This window comes from Melopsittacus undulatus, chromosome 5 (assembly GCF_012275295.1).
Source record: "Melopsittacus undulatus isolate bMelUnd1 chromosome 5, bMelUnd1.mat.Z, whole genome shotgun sequence".
Lineage (NCBI taxonomy): Eukaryota > Metazoa > Chordata > Aves > Psittaciformes > Psittaculidae > Melopsittacus > Melopsittacus undulatus.
In genome coordinates this window covers 38,570,396-38,590,389 of record NC_047531.1, presented here as the reverse complement: position 1 = coordinate 38,590,389, position 19,994 = coordinate 38,570,396, and the positions used below count along the sequence as shown (strand labels likewise).

The 19,994-nt window shown below is 38.7% G+C and overlaps 1 protein-coding gene across 1 annotated transcript in view; it reads left to right on the top strand.

The window, feature by feature from the left end:
- The window catches only part of PTPRR (protein tyrosine phosphatase receptor type R), a 145,316-nt gene that overhangs the window by 7,275 nt on the left and 118,047 nt on the right, over positions 1-19,994 (top strand). Inside the window, 1 exon segment of the mRNA XM_013127333.3 lies at positions 5,359-5,663. Coding sequence (XP_012982787.3) covers positions 5,359-5,663 — 305 coding nt within the window.

Genomic DNA, 19,994 nt, shown 5'->3' with positions numbered 1-19,994 from the left:
ACACATTAAGACTTTAGACACCATTACCTTGCCCTATCAGGTTTACAAAAGAATGTTATATCCCACTGGGACTCTCCTTTTCCAGTTGAATGAATTTCTGGTTTCTGGCTCTAGAAGATGTGAGATAAAAAAAATCTGCAAAGCTGTGATATTTAGCTGTTTGAAAAAGAGAAATCATGCTATTGTGTTACTGGCTTGTTAATGGATCTTGACTATCTCAAAGTTTTTTATTTCTCTGTTTTAGAGAAAGTGAAGGTATTTGGGAATTGGGAGACTAGCAATTTGCTGGCAGGTTGCTTTAAAATAAAATGTCAACTGTCTTGAGAATATTCAGGGAGTCAAGACAGTCTGGAGAAATCTTGGGATTTCTTTATTAAGCAGAGGCCAACTGGGACTGCCAAAAGTGCCTTGATTTACTATTTATTATAGTCTTTCATTTCTGCGTATGTAGCACAAATTTGTAGAGTAAGAGAGGCTCAGAAGCATGTGCTATCTAGCATTCATGTGATAGACCCATCTATTATAATGAAAAAAATTTTGTGTCCCCCATATACTAGAACCATGCAGGTATTTCACAAGGGCTTCTACTGACCCATTCTCCATCAGTCTTCTATAGCTGTAGAAAGTATGCATTCTACATCACTCTGGAGCTTCTTGTTGCACTTTAACAGATGAGAAGCAAAACTCCATGGATTGGAAGTACAACTAAAGATAAACAGATTTTGAGGAAAGAAAATACTGTTGTATAGGAGAAGCTAAATTAAAGAGGGGGGGGGTTACAGTGGAGGAACATGGAAGCAAGATCAAGACAGGCTTTGTTGTTAAATATACATATATATAAAAAAAACCCCAAAACCTAAGGAAAAGCAACAGCAGCATGTAAGGGTTTGCAAGGAAGAAGGAAAAGTCAAGCCATAGGTAAAGAACAGGAGAAGTAGTGATGTTCATCACGAGCCAAGGCCTGAGGAAAAGAGTCTAGCGATCACTGCATTTTACAGACAGAAAAATTGGAAGACACGATCAATAAATCATACCAATGTAAAGTCACAGTACAGTACCTATTCCTAAAGGGTATAGGAATTGTTATACATGAGATGATCTACATGAAGGAAGGATAAGCTGTCTTCCAGGAGCAACAGTAGATACAAAGCTGCTGCTAATAGAAGTTCTGACCTGAGTTTGAAAGTAACAGTTGACTTGTTCATTTTTTGTTGACATAAAAATAGCTATACATAGCCAAGAAATAGGGGAAGACTTATTGTTTTTTTAATTAGAAGAAATAGTATGGAATCACCGTCTGAACAGCTAGTCTGTTCTCCTCAATGCCAAGGCAGAATAAACTGTAATTCTTTGTAAAAACACTTGAGGGGAAGGAATTTTAGGAGAAGGAATAACATTATTTTAGTTGAAGGGTGATATCAGCACTGGGTGAATATTACAAGTCAGTCATGAATTCTGAAGTAGAGTTTAAATAGAATGGTGTGAACAGAATATAAAAACTCACATAAGATCAAGTTTCATAAGCTTTTGGAAGAGATACCTTTAGAGATTCTATTTTTTTGAGCCTTGTCCTACGCCTCATTTTCTGAATTTCTGTGTATGTTGGGATACCTGAAGCTTAAAAGGCACCAAAATCACCGTTTTGCTGTCATACTCCAGTTCTTCATAGCTTCTGATGGTTTCCCTGGGGGCAACAAAGGAGCATTTGCTTTTTATGTGTAAGTACAGAACTTGGTATGGGAATCCCAGTCTTCCCTCTCTTAGGGTTGAGACAAGCAATATTTAAAGGTGATGTGTAGCAGAAATTCTGGTGTTTCTAATGACTTACTTCTCTGAGTGTCCTGTTGGTGCATACTGCTTGTGTTCAGAGCTGTAGTCTGCAGGGTAAGAAAGGAGTATTTTACCCCTTCGTGGTATTAAGGGGAAGCTTTATGTTTCCCTGAACATACAAAGCGTGGACCAGTTGTTAGGGTCACTGGAGGCAGCCATAGCAGTCTCAAAGCCAAAGTCTGATCATGGTTTGAGCTTTATCCACAGTCCTACAAAGATCAATGAAGTTTTTCACATGGTGCACACTAAATGCATTTATCCTACTTAAGCTAATGGGGATTTGTGGACTTATCAGAAAAACAAATACAGCCTAGTAATTTCCTTGTAACATATTTATGCTTCTGTGCCGTCAGGTGGTAAAATGGATTGTTGTGAGTGCAAAGAGTATGTTGTGTAATTAGAATTGTTAATTTCTCATTTCTAAAGGATGGGCCATTATTAAAATGTATTTTGCTACCCATCTTGAAAATCTGCTGCAGTGGGCCATGTATCAAACCCATTGCAGGGACCTGTGTTACTAACATGATTTTTAGCATTCTAATGGAAGTGAGCCATTGGGATTTAGTAGGAAATTGTGATGCGGTTGTTAAAAAGTAGTGAGATTCATAAGCAGGCAAGCTTTCAGAGAGTTTCTTAAACTATTATTAGGGTTTTTTTGTGTTACTTTGGATTCAGTCAGGATTAACTCTGAAGTCATACTTGTTATTTACCTTAACATTAGTCAATGAAGAATTTGGGCTAATACTTAATTATATTTTTTCTGCTTCTTTCAGTAAAAATAAATGAAATTAAAGTGGAATTTAGAATATTAAAGACAATAGGAAATACAATATAAAAAAATTCAGGAGTATCACAATAGTAGGAATAGGAATAAAGGAAGCAAAAAGGAATCAGAGGTGCCAAATAAAGCTGTACTTACATTCCTGTGTATTATCTGTGATCAGCTTTGGAATACTGGTTGTCTGTGCAGGAAACATTAAAATAAATCCAGCAAAGAGGTGATTGTGAGAAATAGGTGGGTATGAGAAGCAGATGACGATGAAAAGTCCTGATGTTTCCTTCTTTTTATTTTGCCATTCACACAACTCTCTAAATTGCTAGGTAAGATCAACCCTTAGTATTTTATCAATGAAGTCAGCCCCCACAAAGCTTAATGAGATCCCAGCCAGCTTAACAAGCTTTGATATTCAGCAATCTTTAAGGCTATGCTCTGCAGTTTATCTGTTTTCCTCCTGCTCTCAGTCATCTTCCCCATCAAAACCTAACAGCTATACACATGTGAACTCAGTGGTCATCTAGGAAATGGTCAGCATTTGTCTTTACCATTTAAAAGAGCAACCTTAGGTTTAGCATAGTTATTTATAATAGGAGGATCTCTAAGTGTACTGCAGAATGCAGGATTTTGTGTTCTGTCTTCATCCTCTTCATTTTCTGCTCATGCATGTTATGAATTTCTTCACCGCCTACAGACATGGATCCGCTTTTGGCAGAGAATGCATTTCACAACGATGCATAGCAATACTATAGCACAGATGAAGTATTGTCCTTGATTTTCCTAACTGAAATTTCATGAGGAATTAGGTCAACAGAATGTAATTACCTACACTGAAATCTCCTAAGGACTCTGGATAGAGCTGTGCAAATGACCGATTATTTAGATTTGCTTACAGAAGCAAAAAATTCAGAGGCAAAAATCAGTCTGAATAGAAGAAAATGATTTCTTGTTCACCCTGAATTGAACTGGTATTGGTGCTGAGATGTTCTTTACGGCTCATTATGAAAATTAAAATAACAGTGATTTTTTTTTTTATTAAACTAAAAATCAGCACACTGATTCAGCATTGCCATGAACTCCAACAGCTTCTGAAGAGGAAATTCCAGACTGATCAGAGCGAGCTCTTTAGGTTCCCTTGTCTTAGAACAAAAAGTCCCTTTTGTACCACAGTGGGTTTCTTAGGGTGCTCTTCCAGGAGGTGACTAATGCAGCTTCAGTTACTTTGTATCTATGAAGAAGCTGGTCCATGCCTGTTTTTCTGCTCACAGGGACAGCCGGTCTTCCAGACTGGGAGCTAAACAGGGCTGTTGTGGTTGTTCTGTTCTCCATAACGGCACTGAAGATTTACTGCATTTCATACATTTAAAAAGAAAAAGAGAATCAAATAGTTTTAGTTCTGTTTCCTTTTATAAAGGAATTATTGGGAAGTATTCTGACTATCAAAACATAGTTTTTACTAATACATGGTTTATTAAAACCATGTACTCTAGGAGAGTTCTTTGTGTACAACACCAAAGTATCAAGGTGTGGCTAAATCCAAACACCTGTGTCTCCTCTGCAGAGAGTCAGGTGCTCCATTGGCTGGCCAGGTAATGTGTGGGAGAAGGTTAGGTCATAAAAAGAATTGGCATAATGGACTCTTAACGCTTACTGATTTAAGCAGCTGAATGAGGAATACAGGATCATTATTATAGACTCAGGCATCAGAACTTTACCTTTCTTCTCTTTCATACATGTTTATGTCTGATTTTGGATCCAGTTCTTGTCCCTTTCTCCTCAAGTCCCCATATATAAAAGGTGATCACAGTAATTCTCATCTTGGGCATTACTGGGTGATTAAATACATCAGAAAGTGGACTGCATATGTTTTCCCATTGGAATTGATGCAGACTCTGCTCTCATGAGACCTCACTTGGAATATTGTTTACAGTTCTGGTGTCCTCAGCATAAAAAGGAGGTGGAACTGTTGGAATGAGTCCAGAGGAGGGCCAAGAGGATGATCAGGGGAGTGGAGCACCTCCTTTATCAAGATAGGCTGAGAAAGTTGGGGCTGACTGAGAAAGAGGGCCTGGAGAAGAAAAGGCTGTGTGAAGACCTCATAGCAGCCTTCCAGTATCTGAAGGGGGCCTTTGAGGATGCTGGGAAGGGACTCTTTGTTAAGGACTATAGTGATAGGACAAGGGGTAACAGATTAAAACTTAAACAGGGGAAGTTTAGATTGGATATAAGGAGGAAGTTCTTTACTGTAAGGGTGGTGAGGCACTGAAGTGGGTTGCCCAGGGGAGTTGTGGCTGCTTCATCCCTGGTGGTGTTCAAGGTGGAGTTGGACAGAGCCTTGGGTGACAAGATTTAGTGTGAGGTGTCCCTGCCCATGGCAGGGGGGCTGTAACCATATGATCTTAAGGTCCTTTCCAACCCTAACTATTCTATGATTCTATGATACTGAAGTTGGACTTGGCTCAGCATGTGTTCTGTACTCTTGCGCTTAATTTTTGAAATGTAAACCTGGCTGGAAGTATAAATAACATTTTAAAAGCCCTGTAAAAATGAGTTTATGAGTGTAATATACTTCACGTACTTTGTAGATACTCTGTAGTTTCGTGTGAGTAGTGTTGTGTGATTTTAAGGAAATTCTTGTGTTCCACAAATATTCTTTCCAAACCTTGCAGAATCTAAGGATCTCATCAGATTTCCAGTGCCACCTACTGAGTAGCCAGGAGAGACATTCTAAACTTATTCTTCTCTTTCTACAGGCTGCATTTCTGGAGACAATGACCACTTTTTGGCAATTCATCAGCAAAAGAGTGGAAACCCTATATTTATTTATCACCATGTGCAGAGTGTGGAGAAAAGTCTGGATGCAGACACTTATAAGAATTCCAAACAAAATTTCCATTCTTCTTCCCACACCAAAATAAGCAAGTTGCACCCTGCAATAATTGTTAAATCAGCCTTGCCCAGACCTGCCTACGACCCATCCCTCAACCTATTAGCTATGACTGGTCAAGAGTTGGAAGTGGAAAATCTTCCTATTCCTGCAACAAATGTGATTGTTGTGGTAAGTGCCTTTTTTTGGGTTCTGCAGTTTTTTGGTGAATAAATACGCATGTAGATAAATATTGACAGATTTTTACTGTGGGGTATCCAAAGTTCATATTCCATTGCCTGGCTGAACATCTAAATCTAAATAACAATTTCACGTCTTGAATCTCTTCACTTTGCATTCATATAGCTTCACTGTGATCAACAAGCAATCTGATGAACCGGTGCAGAATATAACCTCTCCGTAGGTAAAGAATTTGCCTTTGTTTCAAGTGCCATTAATCTTCTTGTCTTTATTGATGTTTGCACTCCTTTTGCTGGATGGGTTTTAAACTTACTTTGCATAGGGCACAAGAAGATGTACCTCAGAGTACAAATCTACAGAGGCAGGGAGATCTTAAAAGGCTGGCTGTCATGGTTTAAGTCCATCAAGCACCTAAGTACCACCAGCCACTCACTCCCCTTTACCTGGTGGGATGGGGAGGAAAATTGGAAATAGGTAAAACCTGTGGGTTAAGAACAGATTAATAGTTGAAATGAAGTAAAACATAACAGTGATGATGATGAAGAAGAAGAAAAGGGATGCAACAAAAAGGGGGATAGGAATAAAACTCAAGAAATACAAGTCATGCACAATACAATTGCTCACAACCTTCTGAGCAATGCCCAGCCCATCCCAAAATAGCCATCAGTCCATTCCAAACAACTCTCCCCAGTTTATACACTGAGCATGATGTGCTGTGGTATGCAATACCCCTTTGGCTAGTTTGGGTCTGTCTCTGCTCCCTCCTGGCTTCTTGTGCCCCTCATCACTGGCAGCGCATGAGAGACTGAAAATTCCTTGAGTTAGGTAAGAATTACTTAGCAATACCTAAAAAAACCGATGTGTTATCAGCATTATACTAAATCCAAAACACAGCACTGTACTGGCTATTAGGAAGAAAATAACTCTATGCCAGCGAAAGCCAGGACACTGACACAAAGGTTTCAGTCATTTCTATTTCTCCAATAAATCTATTGTTATGCTTACATAGCTGTTTGAAAAAAAGACAGTATCTTAAAAAGAATATATTTTTGTTGGCGTGAGCCATATGCACTACTTCTGGCACATACAGACTGCAACCCTCCTCATTCAGTTAACTGTTTGCAAATTCTTTCTCTTTCTCAAAAAAGTGATGGCAGTGCTCCCTCCAGCAGTGGAGGGCATTTTGGTAGAACTGTATACTGGTGCCACCCTGCTGCATCCTCACCCTTCATGCTGGTAGAGCAGCATACTGTCATTAGAGCTGTCCTCTGTGAAGTGCATATCGCTGTTTGCATAAGTTCTACACAGACTCTGCTCTGCCTCACCATGGTTCATAGGTAGCCCTGCTTGATTATGGAGAAGAGAATCAGGCTCATTCTTCCCCTTTACCACCTAGTACCTTTTCCCTTGAGACTTCCCTTAGTAGTTGATTGAAGAGGTCAAAGTTGGTCCTTCGTAAATCCAGAACTGTGGCCTTGCTAGGTATTCTATTCCTCCCACACAGGATCCTAAACTCCACCATCTAATGGTCACTGCAGCCAAGGCTGCCATTGACCATCACCACTTCAACCAGACCCTCCTTGCTGGTGAGTACTAAATCTAGCAGCGCTCCTCTCCTAGTTGGTTTGTCCACCATTTGCATTAAGAAGTTATCATCAATGCACTGGAGGAACCTCCTAGACTGTGAATGATTGGCTGTGTGAGTCTTCCAGCAAATATCGGGGTAGTTAAAATCCCCCATGAGGACCAAGGCATGTGGAACAGGTTACCCAGGGGGGCTGTGGATTCTCCTATGTTGGAGATATTCAAGGCCTGCTCGGACAAGTTCCTGTGTGATGTACTGTAGGTTACCCTGCTCTTGCAGAGGGGTTGGACTAGATGATCTTTCAAGGTCCCTTCCAACCTTTGGGATTCTGTGATTCTGTGATTCTGTTTCCTGGAGGGAAGAACAACCATTCATATCACACACTCATTAAAGTGAACTAATAAAGATTAAACTCAAACAATGTGACTAATTACAGTCAGTAGCTATTGCCTAGTTCTGTAAATTACTCTGTACAGAAAATGCTGGATTAAAACAGAATGGCCTTTACAAACAAGGAAAGAAGATACTTCCTCTTGTAGAAGATAGGGTATCTTAGCACACAGAGCGTTTTAGAATCATGTACAAGTTCCTCCTTTAGTACCTCTACATATCTGCCCTCATGAATGTACCAAATGCAATAGAGGCTTGTGACACAGAAAAGAATAATGAGAAAAAGGGTAGTCATTTTTAGTAGTCTAACGTTAAAGTTTTTAACAGTTAACAAATACCATTGGGGAGCTAGGCTCAAAAAGCTGGGCTCTGAGCTTCTTGTATTCCACATGAAAAAAACTCCTAATTTGAGATTGGATGGCTAGCACAGTTAGTGGACTAGATTCAGTTATATGTAAGTGTTCATATCAGAGCAATATAATGTCCTGACAGCTTTGCTTCACTGGGGACTTGCCAACTGTACAGAATCCCAATACTGAATAGAGGAGGAGATGCCAAGCAAGCTGGATATGTCTATGCCCCAAGGTAGCCAAAGCCAGCACAGCCAACTCCATGGTAAAAGTACCTGTTTCTTTGTTCCACAGCAAGTATTATTTCACCTCCTGTGAAGGTGAAACCCCCTTCTATTAGTGCAAGGAATGATGCTATTACCTATGGTCTGCTATTTTAGTAGAGTTTTGCACAATTATAAAGACCCACAGTCTTCAACTTGGAAGAACCCTGCAGAGTATTCTGGGGCCATCCTGATTGTAGCTGACCAGCTCTGTGCCTGCATTAAAAGCTAAATGAGGCAGATTTTCAATTGGCAGTCACATAAAAAAAAGAACTATTAAATCTACATTAAGTTCTCATTAAGTGACCTCAGTCTGAAGCTTTGCTACTGCATTTCTAGGATGGAGCTCCTGCTCTGAAGCCTTCTGTTCAGGCTGAGAACCATATGTGCTTCAAGGGGGGCATAACAGCATGAGCTAATCATGACATGAAAGTTGTGTGTTGCTTGGGATCTTCAGCAATCTGTGGACGTGTTGAAGGACAGTGGTTTTGGTTTGGTTTTAATTCATATTTTCAGAAAAAGCCTTTGAGGAAGCATATGTTTTAAAGCTGAAGTGTTGAGAGTCAGACAGCTCATTGGACTGATTTTGAAGGTGCCTTCCTCCAAAGGGTAGCTGTCCCACAGCAGGGTAGTTGCCACAGTCCAAGCACAGCCCTGCTCCTTCCAGGTCTCTGCACTTAACGCTTTGTTTCTCCCTCTTAAATGCCATCTGAAGTAGATTGTGATGTTAATATCATTGCCAAAGGATTCTGTGTTTTGAATGCACATATTGCTCCCTTTTGTTTCAAATGAGCACTTAATGGTTGCTGCTGCTTTTTGGTTTTTATCATATAGAGCAAGTGGCAACATTTGTTGTTTTGCCCTGGCTGACCCTTTTTGTTCCAGCCTTTAGCAATGTTGTTGGTTGCTCAACTTGAAAAGGCAACTGCTAGTGTTAATGCTTCCTGTAATCCAGTTACATGACTATTGCACATGGTGATTTAGTATGAAAGCCAGCAAAGGGGGTTATTATTTAGAATAAATCAACGCTGTTGTGGCTCTGCAGAGGGGATGGAACTGAATTCAATCTAATTTCAGTGACTTGAGGTCCATTTTCATGATGGAGATGGAAGGGTAGGGTGAATGGATGCCTAATGTAGAACTATTACAAGGTTACATTTTGTGCTAAGGACTAGACCATCTGACAAGCAAAATGTTGTCAATACACAGCAGAGTACTGTGGAGCCAAGAATTCTACAGGTATTGTGTCAAAACCCGATGTTTTGTGACTCTGTCATTACAGAATGCATGTTAAGAAGTAATTTTACTGAACCTGGGGAAATTTTAGTGCTTGCTTGCCTAAGAGGAAGAGGATGGATTTATTTCCTGGGACTGAATTTTATATAGCTGAATGCTTTCCATCACATTACTGAGTATCAAGTGCCTGTTAGGTTTTTTTGTGTGTTCAGTGCACACTGTTTGTTGAGGGCAGTGAGGACAATCAGAGCTCTTAGTAGCATTTTGGCTGTTCTATAAATGCCTTAGTGCTTACCCATATGTTCTGTTTAGCTGTCTCCCTAAATGACATGAAACCAACTCATCTGAAAATCACTTGGTTAACATATGGAATTACAAAATCTTTTGTAATACTTTAGAGTTTTCTGTTTGTATGGGTTTATTTTGGTTCTCAGAAATTATACACTTATCAAATGTATTAGTGTTAGTAGTGAAATGAATACATTCTCCAAATGTTTCTTTGTGTTTATTCCAAGCCTTTCCAATACTGAATGTGAGCATTACCAAGGTCAAAGCAGTACATGGAAAGTAGAAATAGTCTGTGGATAACCACTTATGATTAAAGTTGTTGCTGTCTAACACACTTGTTAAAAACCCAAATGTACATGCATTCGTACATATATATCGACAGGGCTGAACTTGAGAGAAAAGCAGAAAGACTTGTAGTAAAGGTTACAGCTCAGAATAGGTCTCAAGTATCACCTCATGGAGGTGCTAAAGCATCATCCCTTGTAACTGGATATAGTTTGGTCTGTCCAAAGCCTCTTTTCAGGCACACAGGTGTGTTGTACTAAGATTGGACAAAACTCCAAGGATGCTTGTTTCACTTGTATCCTGTGAAGTGTTTCAGAAATGTATCCTGTGAAGTATTTCAGTAATGTATATATTGCTCAATATATCAAGATTTTCCCTTTCACACCTCACTATTGCTATACACCTTCTTATACGTGTGAAACCACAGCAGAACTGCTTTTACAGTTACTTCAAATTCATCACACAAGTGCTGCTATATCCTCTTGTCTAACTTTACTCATACTACATACTCAGGGAAGATGCCTCTTTGACTTGCTTATTGACATGAACTTACACATATATGTTTATTCCACCATCACTTCCCCATTTCCTGATTCATCAGGTTTAATTACCAGTGTCAAGGCCCAGGAGTCATCTACCTTATTTGTTCTTATATTTTATTTCATTATTCCCACCACTTATTTTTCTTCTGGAAATGACCATTTTTGTAGATCTTTGTATGTTTTCTGAAGCCATGACTTCCACATGGAATATCATCTCTAGGTTCTTCTAGTAACACATAGGATGTCCTACTCTCTTCTCCTTCATGTATACACTCACGACTTTTGATGCTTCTTTTTAAGTATCAGCCAAACAAAAGGAACCAGAGTACAAAATATCTTCTGAACATTGAATTTGCCTCTGCTGACTGGCTTTGCTGGAATGCCATAAGAAGAACTCTATGAGGAGAACTTTATAAAAAGCTGGGGGCATCCAGTCCTTCCAATCATTTTCAGTCCTCTGAGTCAACACACCTACCTACCTGCATGTGATCTTTCTGTGTACCAGAACATAAACGGCCTTCTGAGAATCCCAGGAAGAGAAGATGCTCTGATAAGTTTTTTTTTTTACTATTAATCTGTTCCACCTTTCCCCATCTTTCCACTCCACTAACTGACTGTTTTCTCATAATCTCTTACTGATGTTGAATACCTTGCCTTGATAAAAGATGGAGTCTCTTCCTGTTTCCAGTTTTCTTTCATAGGAGCTCTTCTGTCTTTCAAGTACTGTAGCAGCCTTTGCTGGCACAGCATCTACCCAGTTGACTGGCCCAGTAAGGCCATAGTGAACAATATGTGAAGTTACATTTTAATGTTTCTGTCTCAGACAGAAAAGCATTCTTCTTTTGGGAGGGAGAGAAGGGAAGAGGAATGGATAAGGCTGGAGATGTCCTTAAAACAGAACAGGCAGGGTTTCTTAAGGAAGTGGTTTGTCATTGCTTGTGTTTTGTATACCTTCCATCCTGTGTTGTGTGTTATGTAATACTACAGTTATTTTGGAAGCTATTCAAACTGGTATTTTTATCTTCCTACTACACCATGTACAGTACCGTCCTAATTTTCACTGGTATAGTTGTGGATGTACTTATATGTAGTTCTATCTATAGCTATATGTAGTTATACTATATTATAATAATAGAAATGGCTAAGTAGCTGCTTTTTCAATACTGCATGAACCTGGGTTCTCAGCCTTGAGTCTGTCAGATTCCAATTCCAAATGCCATTTACTTTGTGGTGCACAGAAAGACCACACGCAGCTTGGTGCTGTGACTTTGAACTCTGTATCCTACTCTTCCCATTCACCCTGAGCTCACTCCCTTTGCAGGTCTTGTGAAGAGGTGGTTAAATACTTTTGAAAGTACATTAAGCACAAAATGGTGTGAGAATAAGGCAAAAAATATGAGTGAGGAGAACAAGTAGTCCACAAAGTAGCAAGTCAACCAGTGCTGGGGCAAACAGCTGAGGTAAGTCTATGAAATGTAACAAAAAGTCATATGTCACTTTTTGTCACTTAACATCTGTTATTGCCAGCCTAAGAGAGGGGTTGGCACTGGGTCAAACAGAGGAGGCATAAATAGAAAACCATGTCAATGCAGTGACTTTTCAAAGGAGACTTTTGAGAAGTAAGATCTCAAACCCCAATAAGGTATCAACTGCATGCCCTTCATTTCTGCATCATGTGTTTGTCTGATGCTTGGAATTAGAGAGGACAAGTTCCATGCTGATAGACAGTGAAATTTTAAGACCTTATTATAATTAAAGTGCTAAATTGCTAACAAGCTCTAAATGTTAGTCACAGTTTACAACTATGGGCAATATCAGTCAGTACCCTTAGTGTGATTGTTATAATCACTGTTGTGTCCCTTTGCATCATGACCCTGAACATCAGGTCTTCATGGTATTTGGCTTCTAGACTTAAGTCCACCTTCTAATAAAGGATTGATACTCACCATTATCCTAGTCCTTTCTGAAGTAATTATATTAGACATAACATATCTGCAGCAAGCCTTGCAAACAGACCTAGTAGCCTGCAGCTCTGTCATTCTGGATTTTGTTTGCACAAAGAAATCTAGAGTCTGCATTAGTTGGCCTCGTTTGCTTTCTGCTCCCTTCTGTGCACTTCAGTGGGGATAATTGCGTGCTGAACCATTATCATGGTATTGTGTTTGCTGTCAGTCTTTGTGGAAGACAGGAAAGATTGCATTAGGCTGTAACATGCACTAGAACCTCCTTAAGGCACTTTTTTTTTTTGTCATCTGACTTGCAAAATGTCAGAAGAATGTTAGTGGGATATTCTGCAAACCGGTGTTTAATTGATTAGTCTACTGCTGGCAACTTCAGGGTTATTTTCTGTAACATCCAGTGGGATCCTAAACTTGCACAAAAGCTAGCCATATCTTTCACAATTGCCCGGATCTATTTTGGTCACAAAGTTTTCCTTTTCCTGCATTTTTTTTTTAGTGAAGAGAAGATAATTCTCTTAAGTCATTTAATTTTCTTCATAAACTGCAGTTTAAATTAAAACTGGATTTTCAGGAGCAGGTATATGTTCTTAAGCTAAAGTCTGGTTTTTCAGTGGCAGCATTGTGCAATTCATCTGTAAGAAGGTGTCAGCTGTTCCATACTTCTTCCAGCTGTATATTCCTGTATACAAGTAGATACTTGTGTATAGCAGAACAGAAATTGTCTGTTTTTCCATTCTTCAAATTGTTTGGTTTGGTCCAGAGTACCGCTTATCTCATACTCACAGATGAAATTATTTGTTTGACCCAAAACACATAATTTCAGCCAACTTTTGGAGAAATTTTGAAGAAGTGTTTATCTTGAGCTGATCCAGTACAAATTTCATGTATGTGTTTTGATTTGGTCTCCAAAATGGAAAAACAAACAAACAAATCACCCTGCTGTCTCCTTTTTACTCACATGGCCCAATTTATTCCTATGATTTAAACAGATTTCTCTACCATTTGTTTGCTATGCTGGACTGAATTCCAGGAGAAAAGATGCAGAGATTTAGACAACAGTGGATTTTCCATCCCTGCACTTTGTGTGTTTCAGCATTTAACTTTGGAGATAGCCTTGCACTCCTTACCGGATGGAACTGCACTGACTCCACTGCCCCAAACAGTACAAATTGGTTTTAGAGATTGCCATACTGCTATCAATATTCTGTTTTCCTTTTACAAGCAGACTGAAACCTATTAGTGCCTAAAATTGACTAAGGAAAGGGAAAATTTCCTGGTGTGCAGAGTTCCAGGTGCCATCACTAGAATAACACGTTTGATATCCAAAATGATAAATGAACAAAACAACCCTGGGTTATGAGACCCAGCGATAAACAAATTAATGACTACTTCCCACAATAGATCTATGCATTGTGTTGATATTGTTCAGGAATAAAGACTGAACAAGCACTTTTTCTCCTTTCTTTTTAATTCTGTTAGCACTCTGGAAGAGCTGTCTTTGTGAAAAACCCAAGTGCCCTACAGTAACATTTAAAAGGCAGATAAAGGGCACTCAGATAAAAAGACAGCAAGACAGCATGTGTTTCCTTATCAGTCAATGTTTTGTTGGATTTGGCAGTTCAGCCTCTGGAATAATCCTTTTGGTTCTTCTGACATTGTTGTTAGGAAAAGTGACAGCTTCTATGAAGTTCCTCAGTAGATGGTTCATAATGTGTTCTTGTATGTAACCCCTTAAATATTAAGCCTTAATATTATAAATATTAAAGAAAAAAAATATATCATTGTTATATCAATATGTCATATTTTTAAAATCAAGTGACCTTTTGAATCAGACAAATTTCATTTGTGAGCAGAAGATGATCTTTTGAGCACACTTATAAAAATGCTTCCTAGATCATTACTGCATTTTGGCATCTCTTTTGCAAAAAGTAAATATTGGGTTCTGAAATGAAATGCGCAGGTTGAGAGCATGGTGGGGTTTGAAAGTGATCACATAAGGTGTCAACAAAATGATATTTTTTCAGTCATCTTGATATTGAAATGGTTCATGGAAAGGGGAATAACCCAGAGAGGTAAGAAGAGAGTTACAAAGTCTTTGTGTTGTTGCTAAAAGCATTTAAGTAGTGTTTTGCTGTCCTTGCTTTGAAGGTCAGTCATAACTGAGGTTTGTAATGGAGCTAATTCTTACTTGGCTCTGCACCACAATAAACTGGTGGAAAATACTTTAAGTGTGTACAGTGCTTTGAATCAAATATATGGTGGAATCATGATGAAAGTGTGGGTGTGGGGGATTACAGCAAGACTGCTAATATAATAGCATTGAATACTGTAGGAAAGTGGTTATAGAATCACAAAATGGTTTGGGTTGGAAGGGACCAACTAAGGGTTGGAAGGTTGGATCATCCAGTTCCAACCCCTGTTCTGTGGACAGGGACACTGTTCTCTAGATCAGGCTGCCCAAGCCCTGTCCAGCCTGGCCTTGAACACTGCCAGGGGTGGGGCAGCCACAGCTTCCCTGGGCAACCTGTGCCAGGGTCTCACCACCCTCATAGTGATGAATATATATCCTTATATCTAATCTAAATGTGCCTTCTTACAGTTTAAAGCCATTCCCCCTGTTTTATCCCTGGATGCCCTTGTAAAATGTCCTTCCTGAGATTTCTTGTAGGCTCCCTTTACCTACAGGGGAGGCTGCTCTAAGGTCTCTCTGGAGCCTTCTCTTCTCCAGGCTGAATAACTCCAATTCTCTCAGCTTGTCTTCATGTTGACTGCATATGTTACATTTATGTTTATTTAAACATGAAACAGATTTACATTTCAGTCTTTATTAGCTGTTGGAGAATAACAGTGAAATGTCTGCATTGTACAGATTTGGCTGAGGATATGCATTCTCCTTAGGTATGGTCATTGTATAATAAACTGTAACAGAAATCTGTGACAATATCAATAAAAATTTTTATATTTACAATATGCTAAATTTTGCTTGATTTACACAATATTATTGATAGAATTTAATTTCATTTTTTTCCCATTTTCCTGATTTTTTTTTAATTAGAGGTTATCTTTTTACTGGTAATAATTGTGCTAGTAATCTTGTTTTCTTTTTGAAAACACACTGAAAGAAATAAAGATCACTTCTGTTACAGTCCTGTGGTGTTCTGGCAACACAGCTTTCTGTTCTCTTGCTGCTGGTATGCTTTCTTAGTGCAACATGTAATGTATTGTCTAATTAAGAACACGGCTCTGCAGGCTAACCTTTACAAATAGACATGATATTTCAATTTCATGTAATGAAAATTACTTTGTGTTAACAGTTTAATTTCAGGTACTGTACCATGTAGCTCTATAGTTGTGCAGTTCTATAGTAGGGGCTGACAGGTCATTAAAATACAAAAGTTTTCAGTCGGTAGAAGAATGACCTTTAATACTGCAGTCTTAGAGCCTTTGCATTCTTTAGGCAAAGTAAAGCTGAAACAGTATAGAAATGATATTCCTTGTCTTAAGATGATGAAAAAAAAAGTCATGAAGCAGACATTGTCTCCAAAACCTCTCTCACCGACTTTCTCTGGCATGATTCTACAAGATGCTGTTCCTCTGCCTAATTAGCCACAGTAAAAGTGTATACAGGCAGTAGAAATTAACTTGGAAATTAAAAATACTCACTCCTTTTCTTCCATTCTTTTCTGTTTAAACTATAGGTACACTAGTTAAAGACCTCTCCACTTCGTCTGTTGCCTGCTATGATATAAACTTTGTTTTAAGAATTTCTAAATTGACCCTGGTAGAAGTACTCTAAAACACCGACTGGGGCAGGAGGAAGGAAGGTCATTGTTAGCTGTAGGAACACCTCTCTGGCATGCTGCAGACATACTTTTGTGGCTGGAGCAAGAGACTGTTGACTGCAGTTGGGAGATCAAGGAAACAAGACCACCCAGATAATGAAATAGCAAGAAAGCTATTGAATTTTGATCAAGAAAATAATAAAAAAAACCCCACAGCCACTGACCCCTTTAGAAATAGGTAATAGGGCAATAATTAAATAGATGGGTAATTTGAAATCCATATACTAAATAAAAAATTTGATTGTAGCTTTAATTTTTAAATGTGCTTCCTACAGATATGCCTGAAAGTGGATATAACCTTTAATGAAATAACTGTAACGTGAGAGTTTCAGTAATGAATGAATTATAAAACCATATGGATGCATTAAGTTGAATAATAAATGTACCATTTATACACAGAAGTAGGACATCCATAAATCATTTATGATGTCTCTTCTCATCAGTTCTTGGCTCTTTGAGTCCTAATTGAAAGCCAGGGTAGCTGGATATTAGAAAAACTAGATTTGTTAGTCAAATAACAGACAACTTTCATTAAAGGATTGATTAATTAATTTTAGAAGGCTGAGGCCCTGATACTTAAAAATACTTGCAGAGCAGTGCTACGTTAGTCATGCTTTTTTATATTTTAATTACTGTCTTCCTCTGGTCAATGAAAGTTGTATTCTACTTTAACCTGCTCAACAAGCATGTTGGGATACTATTGTGCTTATAGAATTAATTATTGTCATGCCCAAACAATTCCAAATGCTTCAAATGGCTGCATGGTAGAGTAACAAAAGTAAGATGGCTATTTTTGCAGTTACTGTAGAGTGTTCTTGTTTCCTCCTTCAAAGGCAGAGATTTAGCAGACCTGTGTTGGGCAGCTTGTTCTGTGCACAGTCCTTTATGCCAGTAGATACAAGAGAACACTGGAGAAAATACCTTCTTCCTTTTTAATTTTTTTTTCACATTTCTTGCATTTAAGCATACTAATTTAAACTCTTTTTATCACCTTCAATAGCTTCCTTCTTGGAATCTAATCTCATTAAGTAGATGACCAAAATAAATATTGCGCATCACTCTTCTAAACTCAGAGCACAACATGCATTCTGAAATTAATGTGAGACTTAAGCTACAAGGTTACTCTTCCAAAGAGGTAGATATCTCTGCCAAAATGATTAGAGTCGTTTTAATAAAATACTTCAAGAATTTGCAATATTTGTTCTAAAAATATAAATGATTCAGTCTGACAATAATATTCAGTATGAATAGCACATATTTATGGTGGTGATCAATATGCTTAGAAAAAGAGATAGGCAGCTTATTTTCAAGGATCATATTTAATTCTGTGCAGGTGTTGAGTAGGATGTTTTTATAATTAATTCTCCATTATTCAAAGTGGGGGAATAAAGGATATTGTAGATTATGAAATAAAAAACCAAACCATGCTGACAGTGCAGGCTAGCAATATAACATAGTAAGGTCATGATACAGGTGTATTGGGCACAGATTTAGCTCACACCTATCTGGGCTTGCTAGCCAAAGCCTAGCATCATAGAGGTGGCTATCTCTAACAAAAAGTCCCTTGGAGTCCCAGTGCCAGCAAATGTGTTCCAGAACATGAGAAGCGTCAATATCAGTTCTGAGTTATGGTATCCTGATTCTGAGCTACTATTGCTTAAGGGCAACTTTGATCATTCCACGTTCATGTGCTATTAAACTCAGATCCAAGGGCAGCTGAGCACTGACTGTATTTCTGCACCAATGTATGTACTTCTAGGCCAGACTCAGATATTCCCAACTGTCCTACCCAGTCAAAACCTTTATTTTATTCTCATGTAATTGATCCTTCTTCTGTAATGCTACCAGTTTGTTTGGCTGGCCAGCCAGGTGTGCTCAGTGTTTGGCAGTGCTTTCTCTTGGCCCACATCAAATTAACTTTTGGTTTCTACCGTTACCTTTCAGTGGACTGTAAAACTGGTTTAGCCTTACAGCTGTAGGCTTTCCTAGGGGCTAGACAAAATTTCCTTGTATGCCCTGTTTGACTTTTGGGTTCTTTTCATTAAAGGCAAGAGATTTTAAACAAAGAATCCAGTGCTTTTGGCATGCTGCATATTCATCTCTTTTGATCAGTCACTGAAGAAATTAAATACTTCAGAAAAACAGATCTGCTGCTTGAAAGGACTGTTCAGTCATTGTGGCCTCATTAATGTCTTGTGTGTTGCCAGTCCCAGTGAGCCCAGCTTTTGCCAAACACAGTTGTATAAGTTTGGCAAAGGCTTCTAGCTTTCCTTTGCCTTAATGTTGTTATAACCCTCTTCATCCATTGCTCTATTGCTATTGATCTTTGCTCTCTTGGCCATGTAACTACTATCATAGTTTCTCCAGTTGTAATAGAAAGGCATTGGCTATAATCTTTGGCTCCAATGCATAGTAATTTATTTTCTTGGCTTCTCTACTACTCCACATATAAGCTACATCTTTTCTCTCTTAAATCTTAATCTGCCTGGAGGCTGACTGACTGTGCCTCTGTCTTTGGCTTTCTTTTTCTTCCCCTTGTCTCTAATTGTGGACTTCTTTCAGAATTACTTTGAGGATGATGCAATGCAAAAATACCTTCACTTAGATATCACATCAGCTGCTAACTAGCTCGCTAACAGCTTATTGGTTATGGAGTGGATCACTCATTCTGTAACAGTTGACCTGTACAGGAAGCTGATCAAGAACCACTGAAATGAAGTTTTCTGAGTCAAAAACTCAAGGCAGATATAGCTCAAAAGCTAAGTTCCTTTGTAAAGAATTTTGAGGTAAATTGTTGAGGTTAAAAAAAGTTTAACTGGGATAAAATGGAACTATTTAGAGCCTTTAATTGTGAGGTAAGGAGGAAATGAGAGTCATGCATCACAGAATGGCCAAGATCCCACAGCTCAAGGCATAGAGCTAGAATGGATGCTTGGGTTCCAGCGCCTTTTTTGCCACATCCTGGTAGGAGCCAAGAGTCTCGGGGAGAAAACAGCTAATCACCCAAGTCAGGTTACTTGGTGTCTTTGTTTACATTTTAGGATAGATACATTTTAGGATAGATCTGAAACAGGCTCATGAAGGGGTTGTTTTCAGTGCACTTGAGATTGGTCTTTCTTTTGTTATGTTCCAGAAGTTCCAGAAGGCCAAGTCACTTTTAGACACTGAAATGCTTTGCTTTTCTTTCCAGATCAATTTTTATGTAGTTACTTGGACTGAGTGGAATCTGTGGTGTTGATAGAAAAAGATTTGTCTGGAAGTCTAGTCATTCAATTAATTATGTGGCATGTGGAAGACAAAGCAAGAATTCTTACAGATCAGGGACTTGAGCTGAGGTCTCCCATAGCCAGTATAAAGCTCTAACCACAGATCTGTTGCTTGTTCTGAAGTAAATCAGTCTTCTTCAGGTCTTCAACAGGTTGCCTCTTAGTGACATGATCAGCAATCTATTATTTCTCAGCAGTAGAACACTCATAATTTTGAGAAGAAATTCTGAAGAGAGGAGCAGGAGAAAGAAGCTATTAGATGTTCTTTTGCTAACAGTTTGTACAAAATCAGGTGGCAGTGTATTGAGTCTCAC